The sequence below is a fragment of the Delphinus delphis genome, chromosome 3 (assembly GCF_949987515.2).
Source record: "Delphinus delphis chromosome 3, mDelDel1.2, whole genome shotgun sequence".
Lineage (NCBI taxonomy): Eukaryota > Metazoa > Chordata > Mammalia > Artiodactyla > Delphinidae > Delphinus > Delphinus delphis.
Genome location: NC_082685.1, coordinates 18,544,607 through 18,560,828, shown reverse-complemented (window position 1 = coordinate 18,560,828; position 16,222 = coordinate 18,544,607). Strand labels below are relative to the sequence as shown.

Here is a 16,222-nt window from a genome sequence, read left to right as displayed (position 1 = left end):
CTGAAGGTAAACGTAGCTCTGGGGCCCTGTGGAAGGGCTTGTATGTCTGGCCTGGCTGCACAGGATCTGATCTGAATTTTTGCCTTTGACTTGCTAAGCACTTGCACAAAGCCAAGGGGGAGGCAGAAGTCTCCTCACTGCATGCTATGCATGTCCATGGAAGCCTTTTGAGCATGGCTGAGGAAGTGCCAGAGGCAAGGGGTGGCTGACTAGAGCTACCCCTTCCTAGTCTGATGGCATCTTTTGAATTTTGTTTATATGGGGTATCTTCTAGAAGGAGCTAGCTCATAGAGAACTTTCACATTGAGGTTTCAACCTTTATTTTTACCTCATTCCTCAAGATCAAAACTACTTAAGAGCGACATTATTCCATTTATTTACAAAGCTTCTGAAGTAGAATACCAAGTTGTACTTCAGGAGAACAAATGATTCGTTTAAATCAGTAATTGAAACCATTATCGTATATAAAAACTCAATGACATTTGCTTAGGATAGTAGTAAGCAGTTCTTGTAAGTGTAGTTCTAGGATTCCCTTCAGATACTTAACACTAGTTTGGGAATTGCCACTCATTCATCCCTCTAATAGAAAAATTCCGCTGTATTGAGGTTAGAATTAAGAATCGGAGCTGTGAATATAGGCTTGTGCTGTTTGAAGCCACATGTGTACATTTTTACTTGCTGTGACTGCTGAAGGTTTCCTCTTGGGTGAGGTGAGTATGGTGAGTGTACTCTGAAAAATTGTGTGGAATGATTATTTACAGACTGTAGATGGCAGCATTGCGTGAAGGTATGCGTGAAGGGCCCTGCAGTCTGCCTGCCCTGCCACATGCTCTCTGAAGGCTGGGTGCATACCTTCAGTTGGGTTGGGGATACAGGAGTGTTGTACTTGGTAATTTTCTGGGGAGGCACTGTTGAGCATTGGTGTTCAGCTGCTGCCCCTGAGATCTTTACTGAGTTACTCCATGTCTGGGGAATTGGACACAAGGAGGGTTCCTTCCCCTGGTCCTCTAGTTTTTCACAAGGAACATCTTTGTTGAAAAACATGCCTTATTGGAGGAAGAAAAGGGACTAGAATTAGAAACTTGAACTCTAGAAACATTGTGGTTCTTTGGAACCTTGTGAAAATCTGTAGTTTGGAATGAATGCAGCTTTGGAGCTGGGCACAGTTTTGGAGGCTGGCCATACAGATTCGTGTTTTTCTGTAAGATGTTAGGAAAAACTCAGTGAACTTTTTGGCCAACCCAAATATATGAGGGAACGACTTTTGGGCTTTGGTGACAGGTACTTTCTCTGTGCTTGTTGGACTTATCAGCCCAACTTGTCCTTGGCTCAACTGGGCAGAGCAGCCTGCACCCCAGAACACAGCAGGCTCAGGTCTTCACCTCGAAGGCAGTCGCCCTCACCAAGGGCCTCGTCCTGAAATGGGGGTTGCTTTGGGCATCCTGTGAAGCTGACACAGCTCCTTCATTTTCTGCACCAGAATGAAAAATAAATGATTTTATTGCAGGGCTAATGATGGGTATTCATGAGTGTGAAACAGCAAATTTCTTGACTCGGTGAAAAATAAATGATTTTACTGCAGGGCTAATAATGATGGATATTCACAAGAGTGTGAAACGGCAAATTTCTTGACTATGAAAAATAAATGATTTTATTGCAGGGCTAATGATGGATATTCACAAGGGTGTGAAATAGCAGATTTCTTGATTCTGAAGCAGGGAAAGCATGCTGGGGCAGCGGGGAGGGAAAGGAATTGATTCACTAGTGGGTCTGCTGCAAAATAGGTTAATTCTTTGGAAACTGAAAAATGACAAGAGCAAAATCATGAAGGTTACATCTGAACCAAAGCCAGTGGTGTCAAGGGAGAATTTCAATCCAGAGGAGCTGAATCCATACAATTTGGAAAGGAGAGGCGCGCAATTTCTGGTTCCCGCATGTTGTGTTCCGGAGTGACAGCAGCCCAGGCGAGGATCTTGTTCTCTTGGGAAATTAACCTCCCAAGTCCCTGGCCACCTCGAGACCCAAAGAGTTTGGCACTGCTCTGAGGCTGCGCACGCCCATGAAGACAGGCTGGCAACTGGTCCAGAAGGCAGGCCCTGCTGATGCCCCCACCTTAGGAGCCGGTGGAGGAGGAGCAGCGCTGAAGGAGCAGCGTGTGGCAGCTGTCGCACACACGTACTGGCTTGGGGTAGGAGGGCAGGGCCAGCTCATTACTGGAGCACGTGTTGCAGAAGATGTGGCCACAGTTTCGGCAGTGGTGCTAGAGGATGGAAAAGAACTCACGCTCAGAACACGCTGAGCTGCCTGGGTCTGCACACCTGCTCTAGTTTATCGACCTTTAAAAGTTTAATGCTTTAAAATCCCTCCCTCATGTATCAGTGAGGCATGTACCAATTTGGAATGGGTTCTTGTAGACCTTGTTTCTACATTTATGTTCCTGTAAAATCCATGGAGTTTTGGAGGGGTGAGTTAAGGTTCTTTTTTTTGTGTTTTATTGGACTTGACAGCTCTTAACTCACTGAGTTGGTAGTCCGTGCTACTTAAAGAGCCTGGGTTCATTCTCTGCAATCACTACATTCTATGGTGGTGACCCAAGGTTTCTTTAGCCAGCCCCTCATGAGAAGGGCATCTTGCTTTTGTAAACAGGGCTGCTGTTTGAACCTTGGGCACATGGCAGACGCCAAGACAAGGACCTGTGTGTCCCTCTATACATCACTTCTGCCAACTGCCCCCTACTCCCCCAGTCAGGCTAGACAATGGACCTTGAACTGGGCCATTCAGTGTGGGGAGCCTTAGTAAAGGCTCTATTTTGTGTGAGATCTATATCCTGCCCCTGTCCTGCCCAACTGGTCAATAAAGGCCTTGTCAACCCTGGACCAAAGGCTGGGCCCAAGACCTTCTCTTCCGGAACCTGAAGACAGGCTACACAGGCATTCACTGGGGGCAAGTGCCCTGCCCAGATTGCCAGTTACCTTTTGGTGCCACCTGGATGCCTGTCCTGAGACTTAAATTGCCCATGGGTTCCCCATGGATTCTGTTTTTGCCTAACTTAGATTTTGGTCCTATTGCTTCCAAAGAATTTTCAGTTGATATACACACTTAGACCATTTCTGCAAACAAGCAGCCCCAACTCCCAAATCATTGAGAGGACTGTGATGGAGACAAGGCCTGTAACTTACCGGCTGGGGTCCCTGAAAGGGGGCAGGCTGGAAGGTCGTCTGCATAGGCCAGCAGACCAGTGAGCATGAACACAATGCAGTGGGCCTAGCCCCACAGGCCTTTTCCAGAACCAGAGGAAGGAGAGCCCAGGCAGGGCACGAACTCAGCCCCTGAGCGAGCGAGTGCAGGGCTACCCCACATACCTTTCTCCGGGAAATGGAAAACTCCTTTTCACACTGCTTACAGTGCGTGGCTTCATCGTCTTTCAGCCAAGTATGGCCCTGAGGAGGAAAGAACACCACAGAATCCCACTTTACAGCTTGGTTCCTGATGAACCTTTAGCTGTGTTCATCCTTCAACCCAGCATCTGCTGTCCCTTCCTAATAGCACCTGGTCTGCTTTTGCGGGACTGCCTCTTCTCCACAAGAAGTGGCCTCACGGGACTGTCCCCACCCTGACCACAGCTGGAGCTCATGTGCTGCAGCCTGCCCGCCCTCTGGCTTCCTGGTCTCCACAGGTTGCCCCCAGTCCTCAAGCCAGATTCTCCAGCCTTCCGTTAACCTGAGACTCACCCACCCCCTTTCAGTAAGTGCCCTGTGGCTGAGGTAACCAGAATCAGGATCTGGTTAACTCCAACCCTGGCTGAGACATTATCCAAAGTGCCTCCTGAACTGGCAGGAGGAAGAAGGGCCAACCCTGTCAGCCAGACTAGAAAATCTGTGACAACAGTCCCCACCGTGAGACAGAAGGCAACATGCTGTGGAGACAGGAAGCCCTTCTCCATACACACTGACCCCCAGTCCTCAGGGCACCGTGGGAGGCAGATGTCTCCATTCTGCCCAGGAGCCAACTGAGGCTTAGAGAGATGCTTTTGGAGGTCTTTCTAAGGGAAAACTAGGATATGTGATTTATTCAGCCTCAGGGACTGAGGTGGTCAGGGGTCAAGGGCCCTGTGTACTTTCACGGCTCCTTGGCTTTTGTTGGCCATCACTTTCCTGATGACACAGATCTTATGATTGGGAGCTGCAGCACCACACCCAGGGCTTTCAACCTTGGGTTCACTAGTTCCACGCAGCTCTAGAGTCCCATTTTATGATTTTTATCCTCCCTCTGGCACTGTCAGCTGACGTTTTGTGCACATTTCTGTGCAGTGCAGGGGATACAAAGATAAACAGCTCACAGCAATGACATCCAAGGAGCTTTCGGTATACAAGGGAGGATACAGTAAACTGATGTGAACCGCAAGTCCAGGCTGCTGTTAGTTGCTGTGACAATTTGCTTCTGACCTGAGGTGCCCTGGTAGTCAGAGACATTAGGATCTCTGCTCTAGCATACGCTGGAGGGTACCTTGTGAAGAGGGTGTTTGTGCACTGCTGCCACAGCAGAGCTGAAGCTGAAGGCTAGGAGCTCCTGCACCCTCCTCTCCACTCTCTCAGCCCCAGCTTGGTACTGCATGGGGTCACCTGGACCACATGTTCCTGCTCTCCTTAAGCTGTGTGTGCCACTCTGCCCTCCCCAAAATGGTCCAGAAACTTGGCCCAGCTCAGGGCTTAAGTGGTTCCCAGAAATGGCACAGGGCCCTTTAGTGGGCCTCTGGCCCCTCACTTGGAGGGAAAGGTCTTACTCTCACTATTAAAAAAAAAATACCTGGATCTCTTTCTGCCACTTTTCATTTCCTTCATTAGGGTACCTATGATCTAGGCCTAATGTCAAACTACAGCTGACAGCAGAGGACCAGAACCAGAGGACCTCGGTTCCAGCTTGGGCCCTGCCACTTGCAGCATCGTCATCTCAGCCAAGTTACATGGCTCTGAGCAGCATTTTCTTATCCGTAAATAAGTGACAAGAACCACCAATCAACCACACATTCTCACCTGATTTTTGTGAGAAAACCTAAGAGCATGCTAGGATATTAGCACAAGCTGACTAATAGCTACGAGTAGTGATTCTTATGTTAATAACATTAATAATCCAGTACCTTCAGTGCCTTATTTACTTCTTTGATGTCTTCCATCTTCAGCTTTGACCTTAAAAAAAAAAGAAAGAGAGAGATTCATAGCCTCACTAGAGGGGCTTTCAAACTCGAAGTAAACCCACAAAAACTTTTTGGCTTTGTGAAGTCAACAAGACTTGTAAGAGAGGAGTGTGATAACACGAGTTCTTGTAAAATTACTTTTTTCCACCTTTTTATAATCCCAGAGTCATCTCACTATTGGCTCGTGTCTGGTGCAGTCTGAGGCTGAGCCTGTGGACTGAATCTGGCCTAAGAACAAACTGTTGAATTGGCAAGGATTTAAAAAGACTTTGAAATAGCTGCAAGCATTTAAAAATTGAGAATTATCTCATAAAAGCCCATGTTTCTGGCTTCTCTGGGCAACTATCCCTGAGTGTGACATGTGCTTTAACTTGGGGTGGGGGAGGGGGGCGCTCCCGTATCAGGCGTGGGCTCCCCCATGGCAGGAACCTGAATCTGTAGGCCTCTCACCAGCCCCTTTCCTGCTGCCTGCCTGCTCTGTCTAGAAAGGCCAGGCTCAGGGGGCATGATTGTTTGTTCTTGTTCCATTCTTTTTAAAAATATTTATTTATTCGGTTGCACCGGATCTTAGTTGCGGCATGTGGGCTCCTTAGTTGCAGCTCGCGGGGTCCTTAGTTGTGGCATGCGAACTCTTATTTGCAGCATGCATACTGGATCTAGTTCCCTGACCAGGTATCGAACCCAGGCTCCCGGCATTGGGAATCCTAACAACTGCGCCATCAGGGAAGTCCCCTTGTTCCATTCTTGTTAGTGCAAGAATAATTCCTTAGTTCTCCACATAAAAGACAGGATTGAACATTGTCTAAACTGGAAGAATTAAACCAGATAAAACGAAACATATGTATTTGTCGAAGCCTTTTTTTAAAAGCTGAGATTAGCCTAAACTGTCACTGGATTAGCCTAATCTAAGTGCCGGAGAGGCAGGCCTCTGAGACACAGGCTAGACTTCTAGGGAAGGATTAGGAAACCAAACATCAAGGCCTTTAAAAGAAAAACCCCTGTGGCCTTCAGGAGTGCTTGGAGGTGCTCCTTCTGTCCCCTGACTGGCTGCAGAAATAGGCCAGTGGGCTGACAGGGCCAGAGGCTGTCTGGGATGGACAAGGTCAAGATGGCAGCCTCAACATATAAGAACTTTCCTGGGAAATACAATTTGAAAAGAATCCAGATGTTCCCAAGATAAACTGGGCAGCTGTGCCTGTAGTTGGTGGAGGCATCTGAGAACAGGCTTCTCTGTCATCTGGTGTTGGCTTGCGAAAAGAAGGGAGGAGGGGAGAAAGCACTAGCCTTGCCGTGGTATGTATCCCTGACATGGCAACACCTACACAACCCGGCTGTGAAGGACATTCTGAAGCTGGGTCAGGCAGCAGTGCTGGGAGGCTGCCAAGTGCAGAGGTGCGTTTTCAAGACCAGAGCCTGTCCGCTTTTCTGAGGCCTGTGGCCTACTAGGAGTGTGTCTCTGACTCTGTTTGCTGTCTGTCCAACATGAAGAGGACAGGCAGGAGAAAAAGTGGGGCTAGCCACCTGAGAAGGGGGGAGGGCACCCCGAGGACACCTCCCTCTCTGTCTAAACACCACTGCAAATCCAAGAAGCCAGCACCACGCCAGCCTCCACATCTGGTTCTCATTAGTCTCAGGGACGCCCTCAGACCTGGCCTGTGCTCTGAGTGTGGGGTTGACACCTGGCCTTGCCCACTCTCCAGGAGCTCTCCCCATGGTGGGGGCAGCAGCACAGGGCACTCGGCCTGAGAGGTGGCAGGCAGCCCTCAGGTCACAACGGACCAGCAGCCCTGGGCTGATCTGAAAGATATGGTGAGTGGGAGAGGATAGCGAATGGGCAGCATCTTCACGTCAAACTATTGAAAAGACCACATTCCCACCAGAGTCATAACATTCTCCTTTCTTTTCTTCATACTTTTGTGGGCCAGCCCAGAGCACTGCTTGAAACCTTCCAACTTTCCAGACAGAAAAATCCTAAGGTTGTGCACATGTGTGGACTACTTTAGTGTGTTTCTGGTTTATCCTCACGTTATTTCCTATCTCTGGTCCTTTTCTGGTCACAGTGTCTTCTGCACTGGGCCTGAGCCTGGGCTGTGCTGCTCACTGTGCCTGCATCAGGACTCAGGTGGGAGCAGTGAGTCAACCTGGGGTCTCTGTGTGAGTGATGGGGAAAGAGGAACTTTCGTTTCTCTGACGGACAGCTCTGCTGGGTGCCACACTGCCCCCGTGGGGGCCAGACCCACCTGTGAGGTAAGTGACAGACAGAGCTGGGAGGTAGAGACTGATTCCTGATGACTTTTTTGCTTAAGCAAGCCAGTGTGAGTTGGATATCTGTCACTGGCAACCAAAAGTCCTGACTCAAAGAGAAAAAGCTACACACTGGGTTTAAAAATGCAATCATCACACAAACGGGCAAGTTCCACAATCTGCAGTGTGACCTATCAGACTGTCCAGAGCAACCTGGCAGGACTGGCACACCAGGGAGGACAGCTGTCAAGTCGAAGGGGAGACAGAACCAGCAGGGTCTGCACTCCTTCAGCATCACCCATTGGAGACAGACAGACTCTGCTAGATGTGAGTATCCAGTCTCAAGAGAGGTTCAGTGGTCACCATACTTGCACTGTGGCAGGCTTACATTCTCAAGCCATAGTCCTCCCTCTGGAGCTAAACACACAACCCTCTCATCACCCATCTTGTTCCCTTGGGACACAGATACTAAGTTTGTGAACATGAGGGTTCCAGTCACTAGCAAAGGATATTCTTGATGAATTAATTAACCCAAACCAGTGCTGTGTCCCTGGCGCCTGACTTCCTGGGTTTAGTGTGTGTGTGGGGGCATCACCATTGAATAGCTGGCAGGCCTCCCCGACTGGCCTTCCCTCCTCTGACAAGAGGACACAGGTTTGGGGCTTGAGTGATGCAGTGGGTAGGCTGGTGTGACTCTCCAGGGGGAGGGAGGCCTAGTGGCCCTAATGGAGGCGGCAGACAAGGGGAGTGGGGTTCTTACTGGCTGAGGTGCAGACCCATTTCCTGGAGGGCTTGTTCCTGCTCGTCACAAACCTTCTGTAACTCTGTCTTCTCATCCTGGAGCTCCCGCAGCTCCTAAAGTGAACAAACAAGGTGCTTGACACAGACTTGAAAGTCTTTTTTTTTTTAAGGTTTAGTAATCATAGTGACAAGCAGGTTGGAATGTTTTTCTTTTCTTTTTTCTGTTGTGTTTTTTCTTTTTTGGCCACTCTGCGAGGCATGCAAGATCTTTATTCCCTGACCAGGGATCGAACCTGTGTCCCCTGCAGTGGAAGCGCCAAGTCTTAATCACTGGACCGCTAGGGAAGTCCCTGGAATGTTTTTCAAGAGCAAGAAACAGTTTTGTTGTATTAACCTTCTTCAAGACAGGGTTATTTCATAGGTTCCCTCATGTTTCACCAGAATGGGCAACTGGAAGGGTGAGCACTTCAGGAGTGGCTCTGCAGTGCAAACAGTGATGTGGGGCGAGAAATGTTCAAAACAGACCCTCACAGTGCAAAAAAGGCTTTGCCTATCTGAGTTTCTATGAAAAGACAGATTTGTATCAGGGCAAGCTAGTTTAGGAATAATCTGTTTTTCAGAAAGGGCTGGTCAAAATTTCCGGAGAATGAATGAGCAAGGCTGATGAAGGCCAAGATCTGGGCTCTCTTTCATGGCCCCGAGAGTGGCAAGCCCTTCTGGAGGCCCGAGCCATGGAGTGAAGCTCGCTGGGGATGATCCTGATGACTTTGTAATCTGGGGCCGGCACACCTTGAGGACAAAGGCTGGCAAGGGCAGAGACAAAGACCCAGAAAAGTAACTTGGGTTTTCAGGGCTGACCCCGGGGCAGCAGCGGGGCTTAGGCCTGAGTGGTGGCAGTTCCCCGTTAGCCGCTCCTGGGCCCTGTGCTCCAGAGCCTATTAACACAGGCTCACAAGGGCATGCTGAGGCTTCCCAGCGATGTTAGACACATTGTTTTGTTTCTTTTGCAGGGGTGTGTGTAATTCAAATCTTAGATCAAAGTATTTTGAAGTAAAGGGGGCATGTTCCATCATGCGGCAGAACTTTCTAGAAGTCCTCTCCTCCACCTCTGAGCCGGAGTGGCTCTTGAGGAAGCAATCCCCACACTGGGCCTAGCAGGCTCTCTCATGAGGGGCTCTAGGTACTTTCCAATGGAAATCAAAGGGCCTTTCTCTCAAATTGCAGCAGTACCCATTACCGTGCTCAACGAGACAAAATCTAGGTCTGGGAACTGCCCCCGCTGCAGGGATCCTCCTCCAGGGAAGGTGTGGTGCAGGAGGGCTGCCTGAGGCTCTGCTCAAGCCCTCCTTCCTCTGCTATCACACCTCAGCCACACAGCCCTTCTCTCTGCTCCTTTGCTGCGACAGACCCTCACACTTCCTGGTGGCTCTGCAAGGCTGGCCCTTGTTCAGCATTCAATTGTCTGCTTAACTGTCACTCTCTTCCCAGGCCACCCGCCATGCCAGTGTGGGGACATTTTACTGTTTTACTCTCTTCACTGTTCTCATTACCGAGTCTCTCTGGTTTGCTCACTGGATTATGATGAGTCTTTGCCTTTTCCTCCTAGAGCAGATGTGGGAACAGTGTCCCAGGCCTGTCCCAGGCCTGGAGCCGGCTGGCGCACAGTGGGGACTGGCCCTGCAGCTGCGGATTCACGAGTCATGCACGTGGCTCACTTGCCCACTGGGAGGCTCTTGAGCAGGAGTTTTTGCAGATGCTAGAAGCTCTTTTTCTCCCCAAGACAGTCTGCCTTACCTTTTTTAATCCTTCTACTTGCTGTAGCTCTGCTCGGAGTAGAGAGGAAGTGTCTTTCTCATGCTGTAATTCTCGCTGAAGAGCCTGTCTTTGCTCTTTTTCCGATTTCAACTCTTTCTCTAGACTTGAGCTGTTTTCGCAAAATGAACTTGAGTTAGTCTCAATGAGAGATTTTCATGGAGGTCCACAATCCACAACCCAGGTCACCACTCAAGAAACGGGGGATTCACAGGAATCTGAACTGCCACGTGAGCATCTAGACCTTTCAACAAGCATGGAAATAAGGTTCCCTTTCCCGCAGGGCCATCTGCACCTCCATAGGAAAGACCAGGAACATGTCATGGAAAGCAGGCACAGGCACACACTTGACAGTTATGCAAATGGAGAGGGAGGAAAAGAGCTCTAACACTTGGGGTCACACACACAGAACCCTCTACTGAGATGGACACCTGAGGAAAAGAGACGTTTATTCTGCAACATTTATCTTGCTTTTTCCAACCCAGAGCCAGCTGACAATGGAGGATATTGGGGGGTTGGGGGCAAATAGAAAGCTACAGAGGGGTAGGAAGTGAACCGCAACTAAATCCTGATGCCCTTCTCACCAGCTGAGTAGCCCTGGGGACTATACTGAACCCCCTGCAATCGTTTTTCTCATTCGTGAAACAGGGAATAGACGTCTCTTTTCTCATCTGAATCCTAGCTTTGCAGGGGCCACCTCTGAAGTGGACACTGGGACGCTGCCCCAATTGGGAGATGGCCTTCCCAGTCCTTCCCGCACCGCTCAGCCACCTGCTGCCGCCAGGGCTCCTACCACTGCTCGAGCAGCTGGGAGAGCTGTTGCTGCAGAGCGCTGCTCCTCCCGCCGAGCTCCTGCTGCAGCTTGTGGCTCCGCTCCTCGGCCCCCTGCCTCGCCCTCTCTGAGTGCTGTAACCTAGACCAAATGAACCAAATCTTTGTAAGGAAAGGATCATTCCTCACATTTACCATATAAGTTTTGCATATTCTTGCTGGCTTTCTTTTACATTTAAAAATTAATATATGGTAAAATTGACTCCTTTTTGTGAATAGTTCCTGGAGTTTTAGCACAGGCATAAGTTCATGTAGCCATTACTACAATCCATTCTACCAGGTGATACAGAATAGTTCCATCACCCCACAAAACACCTTGGTACTGCCCCTCTGAGTCACACCTTATCTCCACCCCTAATGTCATATACATGAAATTATACTTCATATAACCTTTTGAGACTGGCTTCTTTTAGCATGTCTTTGCGATCAATCCAAGTTTTCGTGTGTATCAGTCATCATTCCTTTTTACGGCTGAGTAGAATTTCATTGCATAGATGTACCAGTTTATCCATTCATTTGATGAAAGATATCTGAGCTGCTTTTAGTTTTTGGCAATTATGAACAGAGCTGCTATAAGCATTTGTGTACAGGTTTTTGGGTGAACATGAGTTTTCATTTCTTTTGGGCAAACAGCCAGGAGTGGGATTATTGGGTCATATGGTAAGAGTATGTTTGGCTTTTTAAGAACTGTTTTCCAAAGTGGCTGTACCATTCTGCATTCCCACTGGTAATGTATGACTGTTCCAGTTGCTTTGTAGCCTCTCCAGCACCTGGTACTGTCATTATAAAAATATGTAGCTGTTCTAATAGGTATGCAGTGGCATCTCATTGATTTTAACATGCACTTCCCTAATGGCTAATGATGCTGAACATCTTTTTTTATTTTTTAACTCAAGTATTGTTGATTTACAATATTGTATTAGTTTCAGGTGTACAGTAATTTGGTTATACAATACACACACACACACACACACACACACACACACACACACACATATATATACACACACAGCTATATTCTTTTTTTCCAATTCTTTTCCATCATAGGTTATTATAAGATATTGAATATAGTTCCCTGTGCTACACAGTAAATCCCTGTTGTTTATCTAGTTTATATATGGTGGTGTATATCTGTTAATCCCATACTCCCAATTTATCCCTCCTCCCCTTCCCTTTTGGTAACCATAAGTTTGTTTTCTAAGTCTGTGAGTCTCTTTCTGTGCTGTAAATAAGTTCATTTGTATCAGTTTTAGATTCCACATGTAAGTGATATCATGTATTTGTCTCTCTCTGCCTGACTCACTTACACTTGGTATGATAATCTCTAGGTTCATCCATGTTGCTGCAAGTGGCATTATTTCATTCTTTTTTATTGCTGAGTAATATTCCATTGTGTGTGTGTGTGTGTGTGTGTGTGTGTGTGTGTGTGTGTGTATGTATCTCACATCTTCTTTATCCATTCATTTACTGATGGACATTTAGGTTGCTTCCATGTCTCGGCTACTGTAAATAGGAGTATTGCTATCAACATTGGGGTGCACATATCTTTTGAAATTAGAGCTTTCATCTTTTCTGGATATATGCCCAGAAGTGGGACTGCTGGATCATATGGCAACTCTATTTTTAGTTTTTTAAGGAACCATCATATTGTTTTCCATAGTGGCTGCACCAATTTATATTCCCACCAACAGTGTACGAGGGTTCCCTTTTCCTCACACCCGCTCCTGCATTTATTTGTAGACTTTTGATGATGGCCATTCTGACAGGTGTGAGGTAATACTTCATTGTAGTTTCAGTTTGCATTTCTCTAATAATTAGCCATGTTGAGCATCTTTACATGTGCCTATTGTCCTACTGTATGTCTTCTTTGGAGACATGCTTACTTAGGTGTTCTGCCCATTTTTTGTATTGTATTGTATTGTATTGTATTGTATTTATTTATTTATGGCTGTGTTGGGTATTTGCAGCCGTGCACGGGCTTTTTCTAGTTGCGGTGAGTGGGGGCTACTCTTTGTTGTGGTGTGCGGGCTTCTCATCATGGTGGCTTCTCTTGTTGTGGAGCATGGGCTCTAGGTGCGTGGGCTTCAGTAGTTGTGATACACGGGCTCAGTAGTTGTGGCTCCCAGGCTCTAGAGCGCAGGCTCAGCAGTTGTGCTGCACAGGCTTAGTTGCTCTGCAGCATGTGGGATCTTCCCGGACCAGGGATCGAATCCCTGTCCCTTGTATTGGCAGGTAGATTCTTAACCACTATGCTACCAGGGAAGTCCCTTCTGCCCATTTTTTGATTGTGTTGTTTCTCTGTTATTGAGTCATTTGAGGTGTTTGTATGTTTTGGAAATTAAGCCCTTGTCAGTTGCATCATTTTGCAAATATTTTCTCCCAGTCTGTAGGTTGTCTTTTCATTTTGTTTATGGTTTCCTTTGCTGTGCAAAAGTTTGTAAGTTTGATTAGGTCCCATTTGTTTATTTTTGCTTTTATTTCTTTTGCTTTGGGAGACTGACCTAAGAAACCATTGCTACAATTTATGTCAGAGAATGTTTTGCCTATGTTCTCTTCTAAGAGTTTTACGGTGTCACATCTTATATTTAAGTCTTTAAGCCATTTCGAGTTATTTCTGTGTATGATGTGAGGGAGTGTTCTAACTTCAATGATTTACATGAGGCTGTCCAGCTTTCCCAACACCACTTGCTGAAGAGACTGTGTTTTCTCCATTGTATATCCTTCCCTCCTCTGTCAAAGATAAATTGATGTAGGTGTGTGGATTTATTTCTGGGCTCTCTATTCCAATGATCCATATGTCTGTTTTTGTGCTAATACCATGCTGTTTTGACTACTATAGCTTTGTAGTATCGTTTGAAGCCTGGAAGGGTTATGCCTCCAGCTTTGTTCTTTTTCCTCAGGATTGCTTTGGCAATTCAGGGTCTTTTGTGGTTCCACATAAATTTTAGGATTATATGTTGTAGTGTTGTGAAAAATGTCATGGGTAATTTGATAGTGATCACATTAAATCTGTAGATTGCTTTGGGTAGTACGGTCATTTTAACTATATTAATTCTTCCAACCCTAGAGCATGGGATATCTTTACATTTCTTTGAATCATCTTCAATTTTCAATTTCTTTTATCAATGTTTTGTAGTTCTCTGCGTATAAGTCTTTCATCTCCTTGGTTAGGTTTATTCCTAGGTTTTTTTTTTTTTTGATGCAATTTTCAACAGCATTTTTTTTTTTTTTTTTACTTTCTCTTTCTGACATTTCATTGTTAGGGTAAAGAAATACAACAGATTTCTATATATTAATCTTGTATCCTGCTACCTTGACAATCTTTTCATGTGCTTATTTGCCATCCATATGTCCTGTTTGGTGAAGGGTCTGTTTAAGTCTTTTGTCCATTTAAAATTTTTATTTATTTATTTATTTAAGGCTGCACTGAATTTTAGTGTGCCACGCGGGATCTTGTAGCTGTGGAATGCGGGCTCATAGTTGTGGCATGCAGGCTTCTTAGTTGCGGCATGCATGTGGGATCTAGTTGCCCAATCGATCCCTGGATCCCCAGTTCAATCCCTGGATTGAAACCAGGCCCCCTGCATTGGGAGCGTGGAGTCTCACCCACTGAACCACCAGGGAAGTCCTCTGTCCATTTTAGATTGGATTGTTCGTGGAGTTCTGAGAGTTCTTTATGTATTTTGGATATAAGTCCTTTGTCAGATATGTGATTTTCAAATTTTCTCCAAATCTATAACTTGTCTTTTTATTCTCTTAAGTGTGTCTTCCACAGAACAAAGTTTTAAATTTTGATAAAGTCCAATTTATCAAGTTTTCTCTTATGGATCATGTTTTTATGTCATGTCTAAGAGCCCTCTGTCTAACCCAAGGCCACAAAGATTTTCTCCTGTTTTTTCTTCTAAAAGTTTACAGTTTTAAGTTTTACATGTAGATTTATGATCCATTTTGAGTTAACTTTTGTTTAAAGGTGTGAGGTCTAAATTGAGGTTCATTTTTTGGTGTATGGATATCCAATTGTTCCAATATCATTCACTGAAAAGATTATCCTTTCTCCATTGAACTACCTTTGCACCTTTGTAAAAAAATCAGCCACCTGTATTTGTGCGAGTCTATTTTTTTTTTTTTTTTTTTGGCAGTACGAGGCCTCTCACTGTTGTGGCCTCTCCCATTGCAGAGCACAGGCTTCGAACGTGCAGGCTCAGCAGCCATGGCCCATGGGCCCAGCCGCTCTGTGGCATGTGGGATCCTCCCGGACTGGGGCAAGAACCCGTGTTCCCTGCATTGGCAGGCAGACTCTCAACCACTGCGCCACCAGGGAAGCCCTGTGCGAGTCTATTTTTTGACCCTATTCTGATCCCCTACTGACCTGACATTTACTTATTTTAAAAATTTTTATTTTTTGGTGCGGCATGAGGGATCTTACTTCCTCAACCAGGGATTGAACCCGTGCCCACTGCAGTGGAAGCACAGAGTCTTAACCACTGGACCACCAGCGAAGTCTCTGACCTGATATTTGTTTATTTATTTAAATTTATTTATTTTAAAAAAATTATTTATTTATTTATTCTTTTGGTTGCGTTTGGTCTTCATTGCTGTGCGCAGGCTTTCTCTAGTTGTGGCGAGCAGGGACTACTCTCTGTTGCAGTCAGCGGGCTTCTCATTGTTGTGGCTACTCATGTTGTGGAGCACAGGCTCTAGGCGTGCAGGCTCAGTAGTTGTGGCTCGTGGGCTCTAGAGCGCAGGCTCAGTAGTTGTGGCACATGGGCTTAGTTGCTCCACGGCATGTGGGATCTTCCTGGGCCAGGGCTCGAACCTGTGTCCCCTGCATTGGCAGGCGGATTCGTAACCACTGCGCCACCAGGGAAGTCCTAACCTGATATTTAAATCTGAGCTCACTGGATAGTTCTAACCCCCTGAGAGGACAATGTGATGTAGCCCTAAGGTTGATTAAATGAATACATGCTTAGGCAAAGCTGGGGAATCCGGTCCCCTTGCTGGGGACCTGAAGGACAGTCATCCTAATTTGTCTATACTTTTGAAATACTCTGAGTAAGTCCCCAGGCCCAAATAATGCCCAGCACCTTCTAGGGAATATCTGCTGGGGGAAGTGTTTACCTTTCTTCCATTTGTTTCATGCTGGACATAACTTGATTGGTTTTTTCTTCAAAAGATGTGATGGCTTCATTCTTCTGTTGTAAACTGCTCTCCGCATTCTATAAAAGCAAGGAAAGAGGGTTATTTTCTGCTTCTCCCTCACCCCCCTGCCTGCTCTGGATTACAAGTGGGTTCAACTATTCTTGTACTTTTTTTATAACACTTTCAAGAGCGTTTCATTAATTGCTGCTCTTCCCCAGAGCCCTGGAAGACAAACTAGGCCATGGCTCCCATGTCATCAAC

The 16,222-nt window shown here is 46.5% G+C and overlaps 1 protein-coding gene across 2 annotated transcripts in view; it reads right to left on the bottom strand.

The window, feature by feature from the left end:
• Positions 1–137: 137 nt before the first annotated feature.
• Positions 138–16,222, bottom strand: part of RUFY1 (RUN and FYVE domain containing 1) — a 57,410-nt gene continuing 41,325 nt past the window's right edge. The window contains exons 12-18 of one of the 2 annotated variants that reach the window (XM_060008225.1): positions 15,941–16,038; positions 10,785–10,904; positions 9,974–10,103; positions 8,199–8,293; positions 5,138–5,186; positions 3,363–3,440; positions 138–2,260 (exon numbers count right to left, since the gene is read on the bottom strand). In XM_060008225.1, the coding sequence (XP_059864208.1) occupies positions 2,114–2,260; positions 3,363–3,440; positions 5,138–5,186; positions 8,199–8,293; positions 9,974–10,103; positions 10,785–10,904; positions 15,941–16,038 (717 nt within the window). In that variant the 3' untranslated portion in view covers positions 138–2,113. Of the gene's footprint in view, positions 2,261–2,292; positions 3,441–5,137; positions 5,187–8,198; positions 8,294–9,973; positions 10,104–10,784; positions 10,905–15,940; positions 16,039–16,222 lie in introns of those variants that run through there. The other variant, XM_060008224.1, reaches the window with a different exon arrangement.